This window comes from Mercenaria mercenaria, chromosome 2 (genome assembly GCF_021730395.1).
Source record: "Mercenaria mercenaria strain notata chromosome 2, MADL_Memer_1, whole genome shotgun sequence".
NCBI classification, from domain to species: Eukaryota; Metazoa; Mollusca; class Bivalvia; order Venerida; family Veneridae; genus Mercenaria; species Mercenaria mercenaria.
In genome coordinates this window covers 34,162,781-34,184,065 of record NC_069362.1, presented here as the reverse complement: position 1 = coordinate 34,184,065, position 21,285 = coordinate 34,162,781, and the positions used below count along the sequence as shown (strand labels likewise).

Here is a 21,285-nt window from a genome sequence, read left to right as displayed (position 1 = left end):
AATATACAAGCAAAGAAATATGGTTCTTCGCCTTCTTATTGACCTATTGATAGCAAATTTTTTTTAAAGTTTTAAAGCTGTAGTATTCAGAAAAACTGTTTTGTTTTGGGTAAAACGCCGTTTTTCAACAGTATTTCAGTTATGTAATGGTAGGCAGTTAACCTAATTCTGTACCAGTACAAACCTGATCTCTGCAAATAACTGCCAACTTCCACACATGAATGAGAGGTGGAGGACGAATGATTTCAGACACAATGTCTTTTTTATCAAATCGTCGTGGAGAACATACGCCCTGCCCGGGGATTGAGTTCCGTAGATCTGCGCTCTCCCTATTTAGCTAAGTGGGCGGGTCAGGAAAAAAATAACCAAGAAACACCAATTTTCTAACTTAAAAAGGGTGACAATTCCAACAAAATGCAAGGGAGAGTTATGATTTTTTTTTACTTATTTTAAATCTAACAATAATAAACTAAAGAACAAAGTTTCAAAGCTATAACTCTTATAGTTTTCGAGAAAAAGTGGAATTAAACAAAAAATCTTAATTGACACTGAGGATTTATTGACGACAATACGTATTAAAAGCTTTTTTTTCAAAAATCAGAAGAGCTAATAAAAACCTACTGTTCGACAAGAGAAACAGCCTTTTCCCTTGGCAGTTCAATATATTCTATGTAGTCAAAGTTGTCATCATTCTCTGCAGGTAGTTTGAAGTTGGCTTTCATGTCCAACACAGCCTCCTCTGGAACATACTTCCCTGAAATACATACATGTACCACATAAAAAATCAATGTCACATCTCTAAAAAGGACCTCCCTTTTAAAGTGGTTAATCTGATTTTGGTCAAGTAATAGAATCTGGGTAAAAGCATTGTTTGAAAAATTTGATCATTCACACTTATGCTGAGCTTTAAAAAATCCATCCCCGTGTATCAATGCTTTACATTGGCAGGGTTCATACAGCCAGACTGACAAAAAATTCAAGGGGTTTTCAAGAAGTTTTCAAGGACTTTTATTACGTTTTCAAGGATAAGCAAAAAATTGAACAAGCACTTATTACACACGAAATGACTAGCATACAAGATGGAGTAAGTTTAGCATAAGTATAAATTCAATAAATATACTTTGCCTTAGGAATGATATGAATATAAGAGATACTTATCAAAAAGTTGAACTTAACATGATATACCTGTATTTTGCCGAAATTCATTAGAAATGCAAGTTTATAAAACTATTATTACCTCTCTCTGCCTAACAAGGTTGCAACAAAGACAGATTAGAAATAAATTAATTCTGATTTAAAAACTTTCCTTTGGTTCAGATTGTTGAAATATCCTGATGTCTATCATATAGAAATGCAAAAACTAGCAATTACATTGAAATTGAAAGAATACTCTGATGTTTAAGTACTTTCATATTCAATTATTGAAACAAGAAACGCGGCAATGCCATGAAACCAGGTTTTCAACACTTTTCATAAGAATAAACAAGAGTGCCAGAATGTCACAATATACGCCCGTCACAGCAAATTTCTTTACTCTAGCACCTGTATTTGCAGATGTAATTTTAATTTTGTGGTTGTTTAGTAATCATTGTAATTCTTTTGCTTTTCTAAGTCCACAAAAAAACTCCTTACATGGTAGAGATACCTTAAAATACTCCTAAAATTAGAAAGTAACAACTATGTTGTACCACAGAAAAGTGGTCTTGGTTTTTCCCTACGGTCAATTATAAAAAAAAGTTACAATATAAGTTATTTATAGTAACAACTAAGGGAAGTTAATCTTAAAAAAAAAATTTAAAAAAAAAAAAAAAAAAAAAAAAAAAATTAAAAAAAAAAATTGTAAGTCCACACAGAAATCCTAACCAGGTAGAGATTGGTCAAAATACACTTCAAAATTGGATGTAACATGCATGTTGTACTACAGAAAAGTGGTCTCGATTTTTCCCTACGTCTAGTAATGAAAAAGTTACAATATAAGCTATTTATAGTAACAACAAAGGGAAGTAATTCTAAAGAAGGGAACTGCGCAAGACACTTCGTCTCATGATGGTGTATAATTGTGCCAAGTTACATCAAAATCCCTCTATGCATGAAGAAGATATGCTCCGGACAAAGTTTTCATTCTTGTATCCTTTGACCTCTAAGTGTGACCTTGACCTTAGACCTAGGGACCTGGTTCTTGCGCACGACACTCCTTCTCATGATGGTGAACAATTGTGCCAACTTTCATCAAAATCCCTCCATGCATGTAGAAAATATGCTAACCCTAACTCTAACCCTATTTTTAGTAACAATGACCTTGACCTTGATCCCAGAAACCCCAAAATCAATCCCAAGCTACAACTTTATATAAGTTTTCTATACACCAAGTTTCATCATGATAGCTCATTCCTAAGTTAAGTTATTGACCGGAAACCCTTTTTCTATTTTAAGTAACAGTGACCTTGACCTTGACCCCAGAAACCCCAAAATCAATCCCAGCCTTTGTCTTGATATAAGCTACATACATACCAAGTTTTATTCAAATACCTTTACCGAAACAAAAGTTATTGACCGGAAACCCTTTTTCTATTTTAAGTAACAGTGACCTTGACCTTGACCCCAGAAACCCCAAAATCAATCCCAGCCTTTGTCTTGATATAAGCTACATACATACCAAGTTTTATTCAAATATCTCTACCGAAACAAAAGTTATTGACCGGAAACACTTTTTCTATTTTAAGTAACAGTGACCTTGACCTTGACCCCAGAAACCCCAAAATCAATCCCAGCCTTTGTCTTGATATAAGCTACATACATACCAAGTTTTATTCAAATATCTTTACCGAAACAAAAGTTATTGACCGGAAACACCAGTTTGACGCCGCCGCCGCCGCCACCGCCGCCCGCCCGCCCGACCGACATCTTCCCCAATCTAATAACTCAGGTTTTCGTTGAAAACCTGGTTAAAAAGGCATTAATTTTGCCAAAATGTGATTGGCCACTTTAACTGCAGCATTAGACTATTGTTTCTTTTTCTTTTTTTTTTTTGGTTTAACGTCGCACAGACAAAATTATAGGTCATATGGCGACTTTCCAGCTTTGATGGTGGAGGAAGACCCCAGGTGCCCCTCCATGCATTATTTCATCACGAGCGGGCACTGGGTAGAACCACCGACCTTCCGCAAGCCAGCTGGATGGCTTCCTCACATGAAGAATTCATCACCCCGTGTGAGGCTCGAAACCCACAGCGATGTGGGGCAAGTGATTGGGAGTCAGCGACCTAAACCACTCGGCCACATAGGCCCCCCGACTATTATTTCAGTAACCTATAAAACTGTAATGATGTTACATGCCTGTCTGTACAAGACAATGTGTTTTCACTACCCAAGGAGTAACCAAGCATTAGCGAGGTTTATTATCCAGGCTGCCCTGAGGGTTTGGAAAACAGCTGTCATTCACTGGTGGACATGCAAGATTTTTTTCTTGTCTAGCACATTAAAAGATTGCTACAACAAACAGATATCAGTATTTCCAAGCATTCTATTAACAGTTTATGATGTAATAATATGGCTAGTACTTTAATTGTCACTTAAGTGCACATAATTTTAGATAGTTTTCCTGGAGAAAAACAAACAGCCCTGGCACTTGATAGGACTACTGTATAGTTGCCCCGCTAGATAAGCAAGTGATTTAGCTAGTTTAACCTCCAAAATATCATTACAAGAAAGCTACATTAGTTATGAACTAGATTCTTGTCCATAGGACATTGGTGCCCCCACTTCCTGTCACTGTATATGGTTTCATGACTCTAGGTGAAATATATTTTAATGTTCAAGCACTTTATGTGTATTTTTCAATAGTCAAGGACCATAACTGAGTGAAATTCCTATAATGTTTCATAATCCTGGTCAAATACTTTTGAGAAACAACCAACACAAACTTAAAGACCCCTTTAATGCAAATCTGATTTAGTCAAGGGCCATAACTCTGGTCTGGCTGTGTGAGATCACAATTAAAACACCAGGTGCCCAACTTCACATGCTGAATTAATATCCTGTGAGGTTTGATGACTCGGTCAAACACTTCTTGAGGTATGCACAACACAATTTCAGACAGACTAAGAAAGTAACAAGACATACCATCCTCATATGTACGTTTATCTGATCTCCTCTTCAGTTCAGCATCATCAGGGACTAACACTGCTGCCCTTCTTATGAAACCTTTGAAATTTCTCATCTTTCTCCGTCTGGCTGATGGATAAACATTGGTCTGATCAAGTATCAAATTCCTCTTCTTTTTGCTGGCTGTGAATGGACAATGTCTTCTTTTAAATAAAACTAACTACTGATCAAATACAAATGAGCTTACCTGAAATGAAGAAAAACAAGAGCTGTCTCCATAGGATGACACATGCCCCCGATGGCACTTTGAATGAATAGTTATGGCCGATGTTAGAGTTTAGGACCTTTGACCTACGGAGCTGGGTCTTGCGCGCGACATGTCGTCTTACTGTGTCACACATTCATGCATAGTTATTTTAAAATCCATGCATGAATGACAAAGATATGGACCGGACATGCCCATCAATGCACTATCATGAAAAATGACCTTTAACGTCTAAGTGTGACCTTGACCTTTGAGCTACGGACCTGGGTCTTAGGTTGACAAGTTGTCTTACTGTGGTACACATTCATGCCAAGTTATTTGAAAATGCATCCATCGATGACAAAGATATGGACCGGACACGCCCATCAATGCACTATCCTTTAACGTCTAAATGTGACCTTGACCATTGAGCTACAAACCTGGGTCTTGTGCACAACATGTCGTCTTACTGTGGTACACATTCATGCCAAGTTATTTGAAAATCCATCCATCGATGACAAAGATATGGGCCGGACACGCCCATCAATGCACTATCCTTTAATGTCTAAGTGTGACCTTGACCTTTGAGCTACGGACCTGGGTCTTGCGCGCGACACATCGTCTTACTGTGGTACACATTCATGCATAGTTATTTTAAAATCCATGCATGAATGACAAAGATATGGACCGGACACGCCCATCAATGCACTATCCTTTAACGTCTAAGTGTGACCTTGACCTTTGAGCTATGGACCTGGGTCTTGCGCGTGACACGTCGTCTTACTGTGGTACACATTCATGCCAAGTTATTTGAAAATATATCCATCGATGACAAAGATATGGACCAGACACACCCATCAATGAACTATCCTTTAACGTCTAAGTGTGACCTTGACCTTTGAGCTATGGACCTGGGTCTTGCGCGCGACACGTCGTCTTACTGTGGTTCACATTCATGCCAAGTTATTTGAAAATCCATCCATCGATGACAAAGATATGGACCGGACACGAAAATTGCGGACAGACCGACAGACTGACGGACTGACAGATTGACAGACGGTTCAAAAACTATATGCCTCCCTTCGGGGGCATAAATACAACAAAAAAAAACAAGAGCTGTCCATAAGACAGCCAATGCTTGACTATTCGAACTGTTGTCCCAGAAGCAGGAATATTACCCTAAATGTTAAAATATCTATAGAGTTTCAATCCAGTATCTGCATTAGTTTTGGAGATAGTAACTTGCATGCAAAACTTTAGCCAAAAGTTTTAAGCCCAAAAGGGGGGCATAATTTGCCCAAAATACATGTCAGATGTGGGACTTGACACAGTGTGGTTGGTAATTGACCTAGAAAAAGAAAAAATAAGTTTCAAAGCTATTTGCCTTTAAGTAATAGCTATATGTACTTGCATGCAAAACTTTAACCAGGACTTTTTAAGTCCAAAAGGAGGCATAATTTGGCCAAAATGCATGTCAGAGTTATGGGACTTGATGCTGTCAACTAGTTTTATAACCCCGAAGACACGTGAAGTTTCAATTCAATATCTGCATTAGTTTTGGAGATAGAAAATTGGTTAAAGTTCAATTTTCTAAGTCCAAAAGGAGGCATAATTTGGCTAAAATGCAAGTCTAGAGTTATGGGACTTGTTGCTATCACCTAGTTTTATAACCCCGAAGACACATGTGAAGTTTCAATTCAACATCTGCATTAGTTTTGGAGACAGTAACATGCAAGTTACTAAGTCCAAAAGGGGTCATAATTTGGCCAAAATACAAGTCAGAATTATGGGACTTGGCCCAGTGAGGTTGGTAATTGACGTAGAAAAAGAAAAAATAAGTTTCAAAGCTATATGCCTTTAAATGATAGCCGTATGTACTTGCATGCAAAACTTTAACCAAGGTGTGACGCCGACGCCAGGGTGAGTAGAATAGCTAGACTACCGAATAGTCAAGCTAAAACACACACACACACACAAACAAGATACTTTTCCTAAGGTGCTTAAGATGGTCTCAATATGATCAGTTTTAAATATACTTCCCAAAATAACAATAATGACCTCCATGTCAGGTGTCAGAAACTTTACTGTCTCACTTGCAGTCAGTTTAAAAAAAGTGACTAAACAATAAAACCAAGCTGCTTACCAATTTCAAATAATTTGTTGAGACACTTTGAAGCTTTGTCAATGAGGACATCCCATCTACCATGGTAGTTGTTTTTTCTTGGCAATCCCATCACTTTCATCTTATCAATGAGTGTGTCTGTACCAATAATGTTATACCTCATTTCTGGGCTGGATTTAGCTTTATTGATACCCCAAGTTGTTTTTCCTGACCCGGGTAGACCAATAATCATGATCATCTGAAAAGGATTTGAAGAAAACATTTTAAAATCACACTAAATTTGATTAATCCTTACACTGGATAAATACATGGAAAAGAATAGAATCAAAATAGTCACACTCATTAATATTACACCGAAACAATTATGGTCATATGGCTTCCTCAAATAAAGAATTTTACACCCCAAGTGAGTTTTCAAACCCACATCAGTGAGCAGAAAGCGATTCAAAGTCAGCTACCTTTACCACCCACCCTCAAAGGTCTCTGGCAGACATACTCAAATATAATATATCTGTTGTGGAAGAAAGATTACTGTAGATACCCATGTATAATGCGCAGTTTTTTGACCCCCGGGACCACCCCCGAATCGTGGGTGCGCATTATACACAGGTATAGACGATTTTCCAACTTCAAGACGTTTGTTTACGATTTTCGCCATTTTGATAAAGGGAAACTACTCTCCACGCTAAAATCTAAGATTGCTGTTCCGTAAAAGATAGAGTGGTTTATTTTTCTTTCAAACAAAATTAATTTCATATAAATTTAAAAGAAATATTTAAACTAGAAATGTGTCACAGACACTGATGCCCCCGCAACATGAAAAAGGTCACAAGCATAAGTTATTCATAGTAACAACAAAGGGAAGTTAATCTTAAATTTAAAAAAAAGAAATCCTAAGTCCACACAAAAATCCTTACCAGGTAGAGATAGGTTAAAATACTTCTCAAAATTGGATGTAACATGCATGTTGTACTACAGAAAAGTGGTCTTGTTTTTTCCCTATCACCAGTAATAAGAAAGTTACAATAAAAGCTATTCATAGTAACAACAAAGGGAAGTAATTCTAAACTAGGGACCTGGTTCTTGCACATGACATTCTGTCTCATGAGGGTATACAACCGAGGCAACTTACATCAAAATCCCTACATGCATGAAGAAGAAATGCTCAAGACAAAGTCATTCATGTATGTGACCTTTAGCCTGCAAGTGTGACCTTGACTTTTGACCTTGGGACCTGGTTTTTGCACATGACACATTGTCTATCCATGCTTATTATTTGTGTCAAATTATTTTGAAATCGGACCATGCATGTCAAAGTTATGGATCGGACACGAAGACCACATTATCAGTATATACGTAGTGAAAATTGGCTAAGTTCAACCAAAGACTGTGACCTTGACCTTTGAGCTAGGGACCTGGTTTTGCGCAAGACACATCGTCTATCCATGCTTATTATTTCTGTCAAATTATTTTGAAATCAGACCATGCATGTCAAAGTTATGGACCGGACACGAACATCACTAGGGTTTTAACAAACGTAACGATATTTTATTAGTTTTATTTTCGAGAAAACAAAAATCGATAGTACTGCGAGACTGATGATGCTCTCCGCCGCGGAGATAAAATTTATTACCGGTGTTGATGTAAACTCTACTTTCGTTTTCCATTCACCTCAAAATTGACCAAAATGTTTTTTTCCCCAGGGTTTTGCGCTAAAATTGGGGGGTGCGCATTATACACGGGTGCGAATTATACATGGGTATCTACAGTATATTTAAATTCTCAGAGAAAAAAAATGTAAGCTGTTTTGATTCGTATCTCTTCAATACCATAAACATCTGAGCTACAATGCATCAAAAGATTTGACAATAAATCCAGTTTTGAGGGAAAAGAAGAATTTAATAATGAACATTGACATTGCTGCCACCATATCATTGTATTCAAGGTATATATACTTATTCTAACAAATGTAGAACATACAGTGAAATAGCGTTTGCTCAAGCATTCGTATCTCAAGGACATCGATAATTTTGAGCAATTTTATCGGTCCTTGGCTGTTAAGTATTTTCTTACTTGGATCTGTCAAAACTCTTGATAACTGGATAAATTTTGCTAGTCCATTTAGGACTTTGATTATATGAATCCACATTTTAATGTACTGTTTTTACATTTGCCATCATCTCTTTGCTAAATGAGAAGGTATCTACCTCACATGAAGATTTTGTGGAAGGTGGTTTCAATCCTCTCACTCGCTCATTGACTGAATACTGCATGATATACATGAAGCCTGGTGCTGGGGGGAACCATGGAGCCTGCTGACCAAAGTTTACTTCAAACCTAAATATATAAACTTACACCATAACATGTAAAAACTTAATCTGACAAAATCTAAACTAGTTAATGTCACTGCTGGCCCACATCCTTAATTTCGTAAGTTATATCTACTTATATAAATTTCAGCTAAACTGTGACAGAGTTTGAAGTTTATTATCTGATTCACTCTCAAACAGCCATTACTGGAACCTACAACAAGGTACAGTTATGAACTCCTGCAGCTCTAACCGACAATCTATTGCCTCTAAATATAGACATTAACTAAATCACTTCTGCATATTTCTATTTCAATTCATTTATTTCTATGGTTTTTTTAACAGACAAATGGCAACATTCTGCAGACCTGCTGCAAATTATACACAAGATCACCGCAATACGGAGCACTATATGCCTGAAGGTATGACCTTTGACCTCTACGTGTGACCTTGACCTTGAAGCCAGCCATCCGAAACATGCGCTCTGCACATCATCTCGATGTGGTGAACATTTGTGCCAAGTTTCTTTAAAATCCTTCAAGCAGTTCAAGAGTTACAGAGCAGACACGAAACAAAGTCATATGACCTTTGACCCCTAAGTGTAACCTTGAAGCGAGCCATCCAAAACATGTGCTCTGCACGTCGTCTCAATGTGGTGAATATTTGTGTCAAGTTTCTTCGAAATCCTTCAAGGGGTTCAAGAGTTACAGAGCGGACACGAAATTGCTAATGGATGGACGGACAGACACCAGCGTCATAACATAATACGTCCCTTCAGGCGTATAAAAAGATGATGAAATCTAAAAAACTAAAGTCTAAGTCAAAATATAAATATATGAACATTTTTTGGGGGATAAGTACCTGATATTTTTTGTAAGAATGTGAGGAAACAATGCTGTTTCTTTCTTTCCTACTTGGAATCCATGTAAAGGTTGTGCTACACCTAGCCAGCGCCCATTCTTGGCATATGACATGTTCGGTGGTCGAGAGTCAAGGTCAAGAAGGCAGCCTATCACATCACCAATACCAAACTTCTCACCATAGTTGACAAATTTGTTGTTAGTTGAGAACTTTCCTGTACCACCATAACCGTAAGAATTTGGTTCTTCACCTGAAAATAAAACCTTTATACAAAACATCTTCAAAAATCAGTAGACTGTTGTGAAGAATTTCCTCAAGCTCTTTCTAAATCTCTATTAGAAAAAGGTTAATTTGAAACAGAACACAACCAATGTGCCTTAAATAACAAGAGGGTCATGATGACCCTGGATCGCTCACCTGAGTAATATGAGCTACATGTCAGCATGCCCATTCACGCACTGCAGTACGTGAATCACGTACAAAATATCAAATGCACGCATAAAAATCACTTGTTGGGGGTACATGCACCTGAGATTCGGAACTCCAGTTCAGCTGACAAATCGCTGTTTATTTCATCGCGCACTTGCCAATTGTTTGGTATGGTCTAAAATGCAGATCAGGTCCACGAACGTTATAATTTTGTTTCCATCACCGAATTCTCGGCGTAACTGTCAGCTGTATGGAGGGGTTTGGTAAATGTTTTAGTCGGACGTCACACGGGTCGTGTGCAAAAAAAGAATGGATACGAAACGCAAAAAGGCATTTTAGCTTTAAGAAACTCGGCAAAAGGTTAACAGTATTTTATTTTTCGATATTTAACTGCAATTTTGATACACATTGCATATCTGTAATAGTTTGGGCATTTATTATTGATGGACGAATTTTACCAGTCTTCAGTTGACTGTATGTTATTTTGGACGAATCGTGTTCCGTTCACGAAATTGGGAATACATGAACCTTGCTGAAAACATATTTATATTTAGTATAATATAGGGAGGGGTCTTTTCATTCAGAATTTCCTATCTTAACTTTGGAAAAACATTTTACATTTTCTAAAATTATCTCATCTGTTATACCCCACCCACGAGAGTTCTGTATATATATAAACAAGAGGACCATGATGGTCCTGAATCGCTCACCTATCTCCACATGACCCAGTGTTCAACTGAGTATGACATCGTTATTTCTATTATTTGACATAGTGACCTAGTTTTTGAGCACATGTGACCTAGATATCATCAAGATAAAAAATTCTGACCAATTTTCATGAAGATCCATTGAAAAATATGGCCTCTAGAGAGGTCACAAGGTTTTTCTATTATTTGACCTAATGGCCTAGTTTTTGAAGGCACGTGACCCACTTTTAAACTTGACCTAGATATCATCAAGGTGCACATTCTGACCAATTTTCATGAAGATCTCGTGAAAAATATGGCCTCTAGAGAGGTCACAAGGTTTTTCTATTTTTCGACCTACTGACCTAGTTTTTGATCGCACATGACCCAGTTACGAACCTGACCTAGATATCATCAAGCTGAACATTCTCACCAATTTTCATGAAGATCCATTGAGAAATATGGCCTCTAGAGAGGTCACAAGGTTTTTTCTATTTTTAGACCTACTGACCTAGTTTTTGATTCCACGTGACCCAGTTTCGAATCTGACTTAGATATCATCAAGATGAACATTCTGACCAATATTCATGAAGATCTCATGAAAAATATGGCCTCTAGAGAGGTCACAAGGTTTTTCTATTTTTAGATCTACTGACCTAGTTTTTAACCCCATGTGACCCAGTTTCGAACTTGACCTAGATATCATCAAGGTAAACATTCTGACCAATTTTCATGAAGATCCATTGAAAAATATTGCCTCTAAGAGAGGTCACAAGGTTTTCCTATTTTTAGACCTACTGACCTAGTTTTTGACCGCACATGACCCAGTTTCGAACTTGACCTAGATATCATCAAGGTGAACATTCTGACCAATTTTCATGAAGATCCATTGAGAAATATGGCCACTAGAGAGGTAACAAGGTTTTTTCTATTTTTAGATCTACTGACCTAGTTTTTAAACACCACGTGACCCAGTTTCGAACACTTGAACCTAGATATCATCAAAATGAACATTCTGACCAATTTTCATGAAGATGCATTGAGAAATATGGCCTCTAGAGAGGTCACAAGGTTTTTCTATTTTTAGACCTAATGACCTAGTTTTTGACCCTACATGACCCAGTTTCGAACTTGACCTAGATATCATCAAGGTAAACATTCTGACCAATATTCATGAAGATCTCATGAAAAATATGGCCTCTAAAGAGGTCACAAGGTTTTTCTATTTTTAGACCTACTGACCTAGTTTTTGACCCCACGTGACCCAGTTTCGAACTTGACTTAGATATCATCAAGGTGAACATTCTGACCAATTTTCATGAAGATCTTTGAAATATATGGCCTCTAGAGAGGTCACAAGGTTTTTCTATTTTTAGACCTACTGACCTAGTTTTTGATGGCACGTGACCCAGTTTCGAACTTGACCTAGATATCATCAAGATGAACATTCTGACCAACTTTCATAAAGATCCCATGAAAAATGTGACCTCTAGAGTAGTCACAAGCAAAAAATTACGGACGGACGCACGGACGGATGACGGACACCGCGCGATCACAAAAGCTCACCTTGTCACTTTGTGACAGGTGAGCTAAAAAACAATGTAGTATACAAATTTCAGTAGTTAAATAGAAAATTTTCAGATCTGCGATGTAGTGTACCCCCAAATTTTGAAGTGTACCCCTATTTTGCAAAAGCAGGGGGTACATGTACCCTCAACTTTTAAAATGAGTGGGCATGCTGCATGTTTCAAATGTCAAAATGATGATAAAATATTAAGAAAGTCAGTAGGTCACATTCATGGTCAATGAAATTCAGTTTTATGATTTGTGTGCAAAAACTGTGTATGTCATCAAAATTTCAAGGCTGTATCTTAAAAAACAAGAAAGTCAAGGTCACAGTCAAGTGACATCATATTACTTGGGGTCATCAGGTCATTATAATTAAACAGTCTTGGAAATAGGATCAGATGATTTTTTAAGTATTTTTCCTATATAACTCACATAATAACTAAGTGTACCCAGGGCGGAGCCTCTTTTAACCCCAGGGGCATAATTTGAACAATTTTAGTAGAGGACTTCTTGACAATGCATCATACCAAATATCGAAAGCCTAGGTCGTATGGTTTCAGACAAGAAAATTTTTAAAGCTTTCTCCTATATAAGTCTATATAAAACTTGGGACCCCCAGGGCTGGGCCTCTTTTCACCCAATGTGTACAATTTGAACAATTTTGGTTGAGGACCATAAGACAATGCTACAAACCAAATATCAAAGGTCTAAGTGTTGTGGTTTCAGACAAGAAAATTTTTTTAACTTTTTTCCCTATATAAGTCTATGTAAAACTTGCGACCCCCGGGCCGGGCCATATTTGACCCTAGGGGGATAATTTGAATAATCTTGGTAGAGGACCACTAGATGATGTTACATACCAAATATCAAAGCCCTAGGCCATGTGATTTTGTACCAGAAGATTTTCAAAGTTTTCCCTATATAAGTCTATATGAACCATGTGACCCCTGGGGCGGGGCCATATTTGACCCTAGGGGGATAATTTGAAAAATTCTGGTAGAGGACCACTAGATGATGCTACACACCAGATATCAAAGCCCTAACCCTGTGGTTTTGGACAAGAAGATTTTTAAAGTTTTTCCTTTCGGTTGCCATGGCAACCAGAGTTCTGCATGGAATCCAATTCTTGGAACAATTTTGAAAAGGGGCCACCCAAGGATCATTCCTGTGAAGTTTGGTGTAATTCTGCCCAGTGGTATTCAAGAAGAAGATTTTTTTAGAAATTGTTGACGGACGATGGATATCAAGCGGTCACAATAGCTCACCTTGTCACTTCGTGACAGGTGTGCTAAAACAAGAGGACCATGATGGTCCTGAATCGCTCACCTCTTCCCACATGACCCAGTTTTGAGTATGACATCGTTTTTTCTACTATTTGACATAGTGACCTAGTTTTTGAGCTCATGTGACCCAGTTTTGAACTTGACCTAGATATTATCAAGATAAAAATTCTATCCAATTTTCATGAAGATCTATTGAAAAATATGGTCTCTAGAGAGGTCACAAGGTTTTTCTATTATTTGACCTATTGACCTAGTTTTCGAAAGTACGTGACCCTGTTTTGAAATTTACCTAGATATCATCAAGTTAAACATTCTCACTAATTTTCATGAAGATCTAATGAAAAATATGGCCTCTAGAGAGATCACAAGGTTTTTCTATTTTTAGACCTACTGGCTTAGTTTTTGACCGCACGTGACCCAGTTTCGAAACTGACCTAGATATCATCAAGGTGAATATTCAGATCAATTTTCATGAAAATACATTGAAAAATATGGCCTCTAGAGAGGTCAAAAGATTTTTCTAATTTTAGACCTACTGACCTAGTTTTTGACCGCAGTTGATCCAGTTTCAAACTTGACCTAGATATCATCAAGATGAACATTCAGACCAACTTTCATACAGTTCCCATGAAAAGTATGGCCTCTAGAGAGGTCACAAGGTTTTTTTTATTATTTGACCTACTGACCTATTTTTTTAAGGCACGTGACCCAGTTTCTAAATTGACCTAGATATCATCAAGGTGAACATTCTGACAAATTTTCATGAAGATCCATTCAAGGGTATGGCCTCTAGAGAGGTCACAAGGTTTTTCTATTTCAAGACCTACTGACCTAGTTTTTGATCGCAGTTGACCCAGTTTCAAACTTGACCTAGATATCATCAAGATAAATATTCAGACCAATTTTCATACAGATCCCATGAAAAATATGGCCTCTAGAGGGGTCACAACGTTTTTTCATTATTTGACCTACTGACCTATTTTTTGAAGGCACGTGACCCACTTTCGAACTTGACCTAGATATCATCAAGATGAACAGTCTGACCAAATTTTATGGAGATCCATTCACAAGTCTGTCCTCTAGAGAGGTCACAAGGTTTTTCTATTTTTAGACCTACTGACCTAGTTTTTGACCGCACATGACCTAGATATCATCAAGTGAACATTCAGACCAACTTTCATGATGATCTCATGAAAAATATGGTCTCTAGAGAGGTCACAAGGTTTTTCTATTATTTGACCTACTGACCTAGTTTTTGAAGGCACGTGGCCCAATTTCGAATTTGACCTAGATATCATCAAGGTGAACATTCTGACCAATTTTCATGAAGATCTCATGAAATATATGGCCTCTAGAGAGGTCACAAGGTTTTTCTATTTTTAGACCTACTGACCTAGTTTTTGACCGCACGTGACCCAGTTTCAAACTTGACCTAGATATCATCAAGATGAACATTCAGACCAACTTTCATACAGGTCCCATGAAAAATATGGCCTTTAGAGAGGTCACAAGGTTTTTCTATTATTTGACCTACTGACCTAGTTTTTGATGGCATGTGACCCACTTTTGAACTTGACCTAGATATCATCAAGGTGAATGTTCTGACCAATTTTCATGAAGATCTTGTGAAATATATGGCCTCTAGAGAGGTCACAAGGTTTTTCTATTTTTAGACCTACTGACCTAGTTTTTGACGGCACGTGACCCAGTTCGAACTTGACCTAGATATCATCAAGGTGAATGTTCTGACCAATTTTCATAAAGATCTTGTGAAATATATGGCCCCTAGAGAGGTCACAAGGTTTTTCTATTTTTAGACCTACTGACCTAGTTTTTGACGGCACGTGACCCAGTTTCGAACTTGACCTAGATATCATCAGATGACATTCTGACAACTTCATAAGATCCACAGAAATTGACCTCAGAGTGGTCACAAGCACAAAGTTTCGGCTCGGACGACGGACGACGGACACCCCGCGATCACAAAGCTCACTTTGTGACAGGTTAGCTAAAAACAACCCAAATTGATCAGCAATAGCAATTTCAACAAAAGTCACTTCAAATAACTTACCCAGCTGAAATGATGTGCTGTCCATTGACCAGCCCACTCTGACTATATGTGGATTAACTTCCTGGTGATCTTCACCAAAATCAACTTGTAGTGCTTCTGTCAACTTACATTCATAATATGCCTGGAAGTTTATACTAGTCTCAATAATATAATCAATATAAATGGCATGATACACTGCAATATTAAAATTTGCTAAATCAGCTATATGCTCCAACACAGTACCTGTAACTGTTTCTTATTTTTAATACAGGCCATCACTTTAAGTTTAGAAAAGAAGTGAGTGAACTTTAGTTAGATCTTTTTTTACATTCCTGGTGCTGACATAAGTAGTATTAGAACAAGCCATTATATTTCACAGCTTCTAAACTCTTCAATCTGTTCAATGCTCACACAGCATACACCATCACTACATTCCACTGTACTCGTTAAGCAAAGATGTTTGTCATTTCCTAATTTATCATTTTTTACCAATATTAGGCGCAAAATAAGCTATAAAAGAACAAATTAGTTATATAAGTTATGTAGACTTTTTCCTTTAAATGTCCTTCCATGTGTCCCTATAATGTCTTTCCATTGAGTCCCTTAAATCGTTTATCAGTAAGTAAGAATGCAATATCTTTACCTTTCCTCTAGTCACCCCATGTGTACACCTTACACCTGACCAACAGAAGCAGAATCCTGGTGGATCAACTAATGGCTGGGCATCGTAACCATTCTCATCAATGACAAGATTACAGTCCGAGTTATAATCATCCAGCATGACCACACTATCCTCGCCACTTGTATCCTGCTCCTGGAACTCGGCTTGTTGAAGCTGTGCCTGCTCTACTGCATACGCCCCATATCTGCAATATTTATACATGTACTATGATAAAAACACATGAACCTGAAGAAAAAAACAACACTATAAATATTTGTTAAATGCCGAGCTCACAACAAGTAACTTAACAGATTCATTAAACTTTGCTCTAGTACATAGCATATTATTATTACACCGTCTGAAATATAATACCTGGATTAACTAAATAACGCAACATTTCTACTAATTCTTCTGTAATGAGGAAGAAGCAAGAGCTATCGCAGGAGGCAGCTCACTCAACTATTTCAATGCTGGATAGGGAAGCAGGGCACAGATGAGAACTTGATCTATCACTGGAGTAATTAATACTACCACAATACTGCTTCAGCAAAACATGCATTACTGACACATAACAAGGAAAGTGAAAGTACATCAAAATTTTAACAAAAAAGCTCTAGGCTCAGATGCGGACAAGGATGCCAACGCAAGGGTATGTTGCTTACTTCTTCATACACTTGTATAGTTGAGCTTAAAAGACAGACAAAAAATATATTATTTGTGCATTAACTCATTACCCTGCTACATGCAATCCTTGCATTGTCTGAGCTGCTGCTATTTCTTGTTGTATTTTCTTTTTATTGTCTGGTGTTGTTGAAGCTGGAGGTGGTGTTGCCTGTGTAGGTATGGCCTGCTGTAGCCCTTGCTGCAAGCCTGCCATCTGTAACCCTGCCAGACTTGTAGCCTGTAACTGACTTCCATACTGGGCTAGATGCGAGGCTGGGATTCCTGCTGCCATCTGCTGTGCCTGTAGACCAGCTAGCTGTGCATTGGCAAGGTTCGCTACCTGTTGACTGTAAGCACTGGGTGCCATACCTCCAGCAAACTGTGCAGCCTGTGCTCCTGCTTGGGTGACAACCTGGGCACCTGCATGTGGATGAGACCACTCTGAATAGAAAGAATTTAACTCTGTGCATAGTTTGGAAACATTCACATGAGATACCCATTACACTTTTTTGTGATATCTGCATCAGCAAACCCTTTATGAACCATTGCTGTTATGGCACAAAATATGATTTCCAGATCATCAACTGATTTTTCCCTGAATAAACCGACAACAAACAGTTTCAAGTATATACGTTTTTTTCTTTTTGATAAATGAAATCTGAACATTCTCAGAGAAGAAAGTCATTCTCCCTCACTAATATAAATGTATTTATTTGCAAAGATTTGCATATTCAATGTCTTCTTTCAACTTTTTTATATAACTTACCTTTTGGTATCAGTTTAATTTAAATATTTATCAGTCAAAGCGGAACAAACTGCGAGATACAAAGTGTAAAACCGAAATTTCACTTCCTGCTGAACAAATATAATTTACACTTCTTTTATATTTAAAATTTGAAGCCACTTTGGCCGTAAGTTTGGAATTTCATGTGAACAAAAATAAATGACATCAGACTAGCTTTCAAAATCAGAATTATTGTATGTGAGCCAATGTGATGAAACTTTACAGAATAATCATATTCATAGAACTTTAAAACTGGAACAACTTTCTATGAACTTGAAGTTCTGTAATACACAGGGAGTTAACTTTAAAATTAACCTTCCACAATCATATTCAGATTGTTTTGGTCCCAGGGAAGTTTTATGTGATTTTTGTAAACCCAAATATTTTCCATACCCCAATTTTGTTTAAGAACAGCCAGGTTAAATACTTTATCCCTGTTAATTTTTGCCCCCCCCCCCCCCCCCCCCCCCCCCCCCGCCCTATTTGTGTATGTGAGTCATTTCCCTATACTAATTTAATTCATACTCAGAATTTTCGTACACACTACCTATTATCAGAAAATGTATCAATCATTGGAACTGACTGGGCTTTTCTAAGTGTCAATAGATTGTATTCAATAATTGTCCGATCACTAACAGCAAGTTACCTGTAAGCCCTGGGTACTGTGCACCTGCTACAGCTAACTGTCCTGCTGACATTGGACTTGCACTTGAGACCAGTCCAGCCATAGCACCACCAGTAAGTGACATACCAGGCAAGCCAGGCATACCCGGTATCCCTGGAACACCATACTGTGCTGCTAGGTAACTGGCTGGAATCCCTAAAATATAAGATATAAATTTATGTAATTTATTTCTCAAGGCAGTTGTTAACCTTTGCATAACAGTCAATATATCAAGAGAGTAATTAGAGTGTCAAAAGTAACAAACATACCTGCTGCCCCTGCAGGAACTTGTTGTGGTATGGATGATGCTATGGACATAATTCCTGGAGTTGCTGCCGTGGTTGCTGATGATGTAGATGCTTGTGATGGCTGAATGGCAGCAAGGGCTGCTGCCTGTGGGGAGGGTGAGGCAGCCAAATGACCAGCAGAGATCATCTGTGGTTGTGCTAAAGTCACTGGTAATCCCTAGAAACAGAAAAATTTATGCAAACACAATTATGAAGCTGGATGGTCATGGTAATTAACATATTTTTTGTCAAACAGAAAGTCATGTATTATTTATTAGAAGTTATATATTATTCATATGCTAAATCTGATAACCTTATATAGGATTTGATACTCATGCTTGTAAACTTGTGACTTGAAAGTCTAAGAACATAGAAAACAGTATGAAGATTTATTGTGATAACATTATTTTTTTACATTTTAGAACCTAAATTAAAATACAATCTAGCTGAATTTTTAAAGCTATTTAGTTAAAAGGCTGACTTGTGCAAACAATAGCTACCTGAAGACCCTGCACTCCAGGTACTCCAGCTGTCATATATGGCTGGGCAGCTGCTGCTGCTGGTAAACCACCAGAAGGTAACCTCACTGCCATCATGTACTGCTGCCCTCCTATCTGTTGGGGCATCATCATAGGCAGCAAGCCTCCTGGTATATGTGGATTCATGGTGATCTTGATTCTACATCACAAGACATAAATAAACTTCATGAGACTATTACATGCTTAACACATTGATTTTCAAGCCCAATTTAATAACACAAATTTGATCAATTGCTATCCTTAATAAAGAACTTTCTGTATTGTTCTTGCCATACCCAGCTAAAATACATTCATCTATTGAAAACATCCAGTGGTTCTGACAATCAGGTTAACTCAACACTACAGACACTGTGTAAATATATAGACAATCTGTAAATTTACAGACATTGAGTATGAAATCTGTTAAAAATTACAATTAACTCAAACCAGTTACCTGCAATTAAAAATTAAACACTTAGGCGGTGCATGCACAAATGTAGGTGATTAGTGATTTTAAGAATTTATGTAGGACTCTGAATTTTTGAAAATGTTAAAAATTGAGAGTGATCCACATTTTCTTTAAAAACTCTTCTAGCAGTGTTATCTATGCATGCAATAATAAAACATTTTTTAACTTTAGTTTCGGACTGTAATTTCAGCAGATTTCATAGTATCATACACCCACTCTTTACATTTGAAATAAATTTACTAAGTGGCTAGGGGTCTGGTAACTGGACCGCAAGACCCTGAACTTGCAGTCCAGTAATCAATATACACGGTCATTGGAAATAGGTCAATTTTATATAGAATAGAGAACAACAACTATTAGTGTGTTATAACCTTAGTCTAAATAATGAGACCTCGGGCAGACCGATTTTCCATTTTGATATTTTACGTTGTCTACCTAGAGGTCTCAACCAGAAACAATCAAAACTGTGGTGGAAACTGTGGTCAATTGAAATTACGATTTATCAGTAGTAACGATTTTTCTTTAGCCCTAACTGCTTACCTGTTGTTTTAAATCATAAATAGTAAATGAAAAACATAAGTATAGGACGTATTTATCAAGAATTTCTGTTGTAAAAAATTTAAACCTCTAACGTTTCAGTCATCTTCATGTAATGGCGGTCGGAGGCGTGACCAATGAAAACGCTTCGTGTAGTAATGTGTTTACCGGTGATCGGCCATTTTCCAATATGTAGTACACTCGTGTAAAACCTTGGCATTTTTTTAACTGCCATAGTTTGAATTTTTCTCAAGAAATCTCGGTAATATATACATCATTGAAAAGGAAAAATTACAGGCTTTCTATGTATGTATTTCTTTTTTTTTATCCGTTGCATTATTAAAACATAATTCCCGCCCAACGGTTTCCATCGGGTTTTACTTACGCAAAGAAGAGGACAGTGCTACCACATTCTTTACCTTTTCTGGTTTGTACTCGGAGGCAGATATCGACAAGTCAAAATAATATAACGATATTCAACTCTCGAGTACAATTATTTGGACTAGTTATAACCTATAATCCCATTCCCCACCCACTTCCTGCATGTATTCGAAAATGTCTGTGTGATTTTACATGTTCGGCGTACTGTCCAACGATAGGTGCTAATTACAACTGGGAGGTGCTTTTAACGAGGAAAAAATTAAGGGTCCCTTACCTCGATTAAATCGATTGTTGTTTAAGGAATCATTTTTACTTATCTGATTTTTATCGACAAAATGGCGTCCACACGACCGGAAGTGACATTGAAACAGTAGGCCTAAAGTACGAAAATAAGATAATTTTCGCGAAAATACGAACTGTTTCCGAAAATAAGCCATATTTTCTTTATATATGTCTAATTTGATTTCATTTAAATCCTGCCAATGTAATCTTACAAACGAAAAATAAATGATCTTGCACCGAAAGTCGACAGCAAAATTATCCACATATTTTATATAGAGTTCATTGGCGAAATAACTTGACAGTTATTCATGTGGATTTTAAAGAAATATTTCTATAACGTTATATATAATTATTTTGAGAAAGTGCAATGATATGGTCGTTTG

General features: G+C 37.3%; 1 protein-coding gene across 2 annotated transcripts in view; it reads right to left on the bottom strand.

Annotated features, from left to right (window-relative positions):
* Positions 1 to 21,006, bottom strand: part of LOC123563679 (uncharacterized) — a 35,702-nt gene extending 14,696 nt beyond the window's left edge. Inside the window, exons 1-12 of one of the 2 annotated variants that reach the window (XM_045356619.2) lie at positions 20,895 to 21,006; positions 19,216 to 19,393; positions 18,698 to 18,893; positions 18,411 to 18,584; positions 17,052 to 17,421; positions 16,300 to 16,522; positions 15,678 to 15,798; positions 9,640 to 9,889; positions 8,677 to 8,806; positions 6,491 to 6,707; positions 4,122 to 4,286; positions 622 to 754 (exon numbers count right to left, since the gene is read on the bottom strand). In XM_045356619.2, the coding sequence (XP_045212554.2) occupies positions 622 to 754; positions 4,122 to 4,286; positions 6,491 to 6,707; positions 8,677 to 8,806; positions 9,640 to 9,889; positions 15,678 to 15,798; positions 16,300 to 16,522; positions 17,052 to 17,421; positions 18,411 to 18,584; positions 18,698 to 18,893; positions 19,216 to 19,380 (2,144 nt within the window). In that variant the 5' untranslated portion in view covers positions 19,381 to 19,393; positions 20,895 to 21,006. The remainder of the gene's footprint in view (positions 1 to 621; positions 755 to 4,121; positions 4,287 to 6,490; positions 6,708 to 8,676; positions 8,807 to 9,639; positions 9,890 to 15,677; positions 15,799 to 16,299; positions 16,523 to 17,051; positions 17,422 to 18,410; positions 18,585 to 18,697; positions 18,894 to 19,215; positions 19,394 to 20,894) is intronic. The other variant, XM_045356620.2, reaches the window with a different exon arrangement.
* Positions 21,007 to 21,285: the final 279 nt, after the last annotated feature.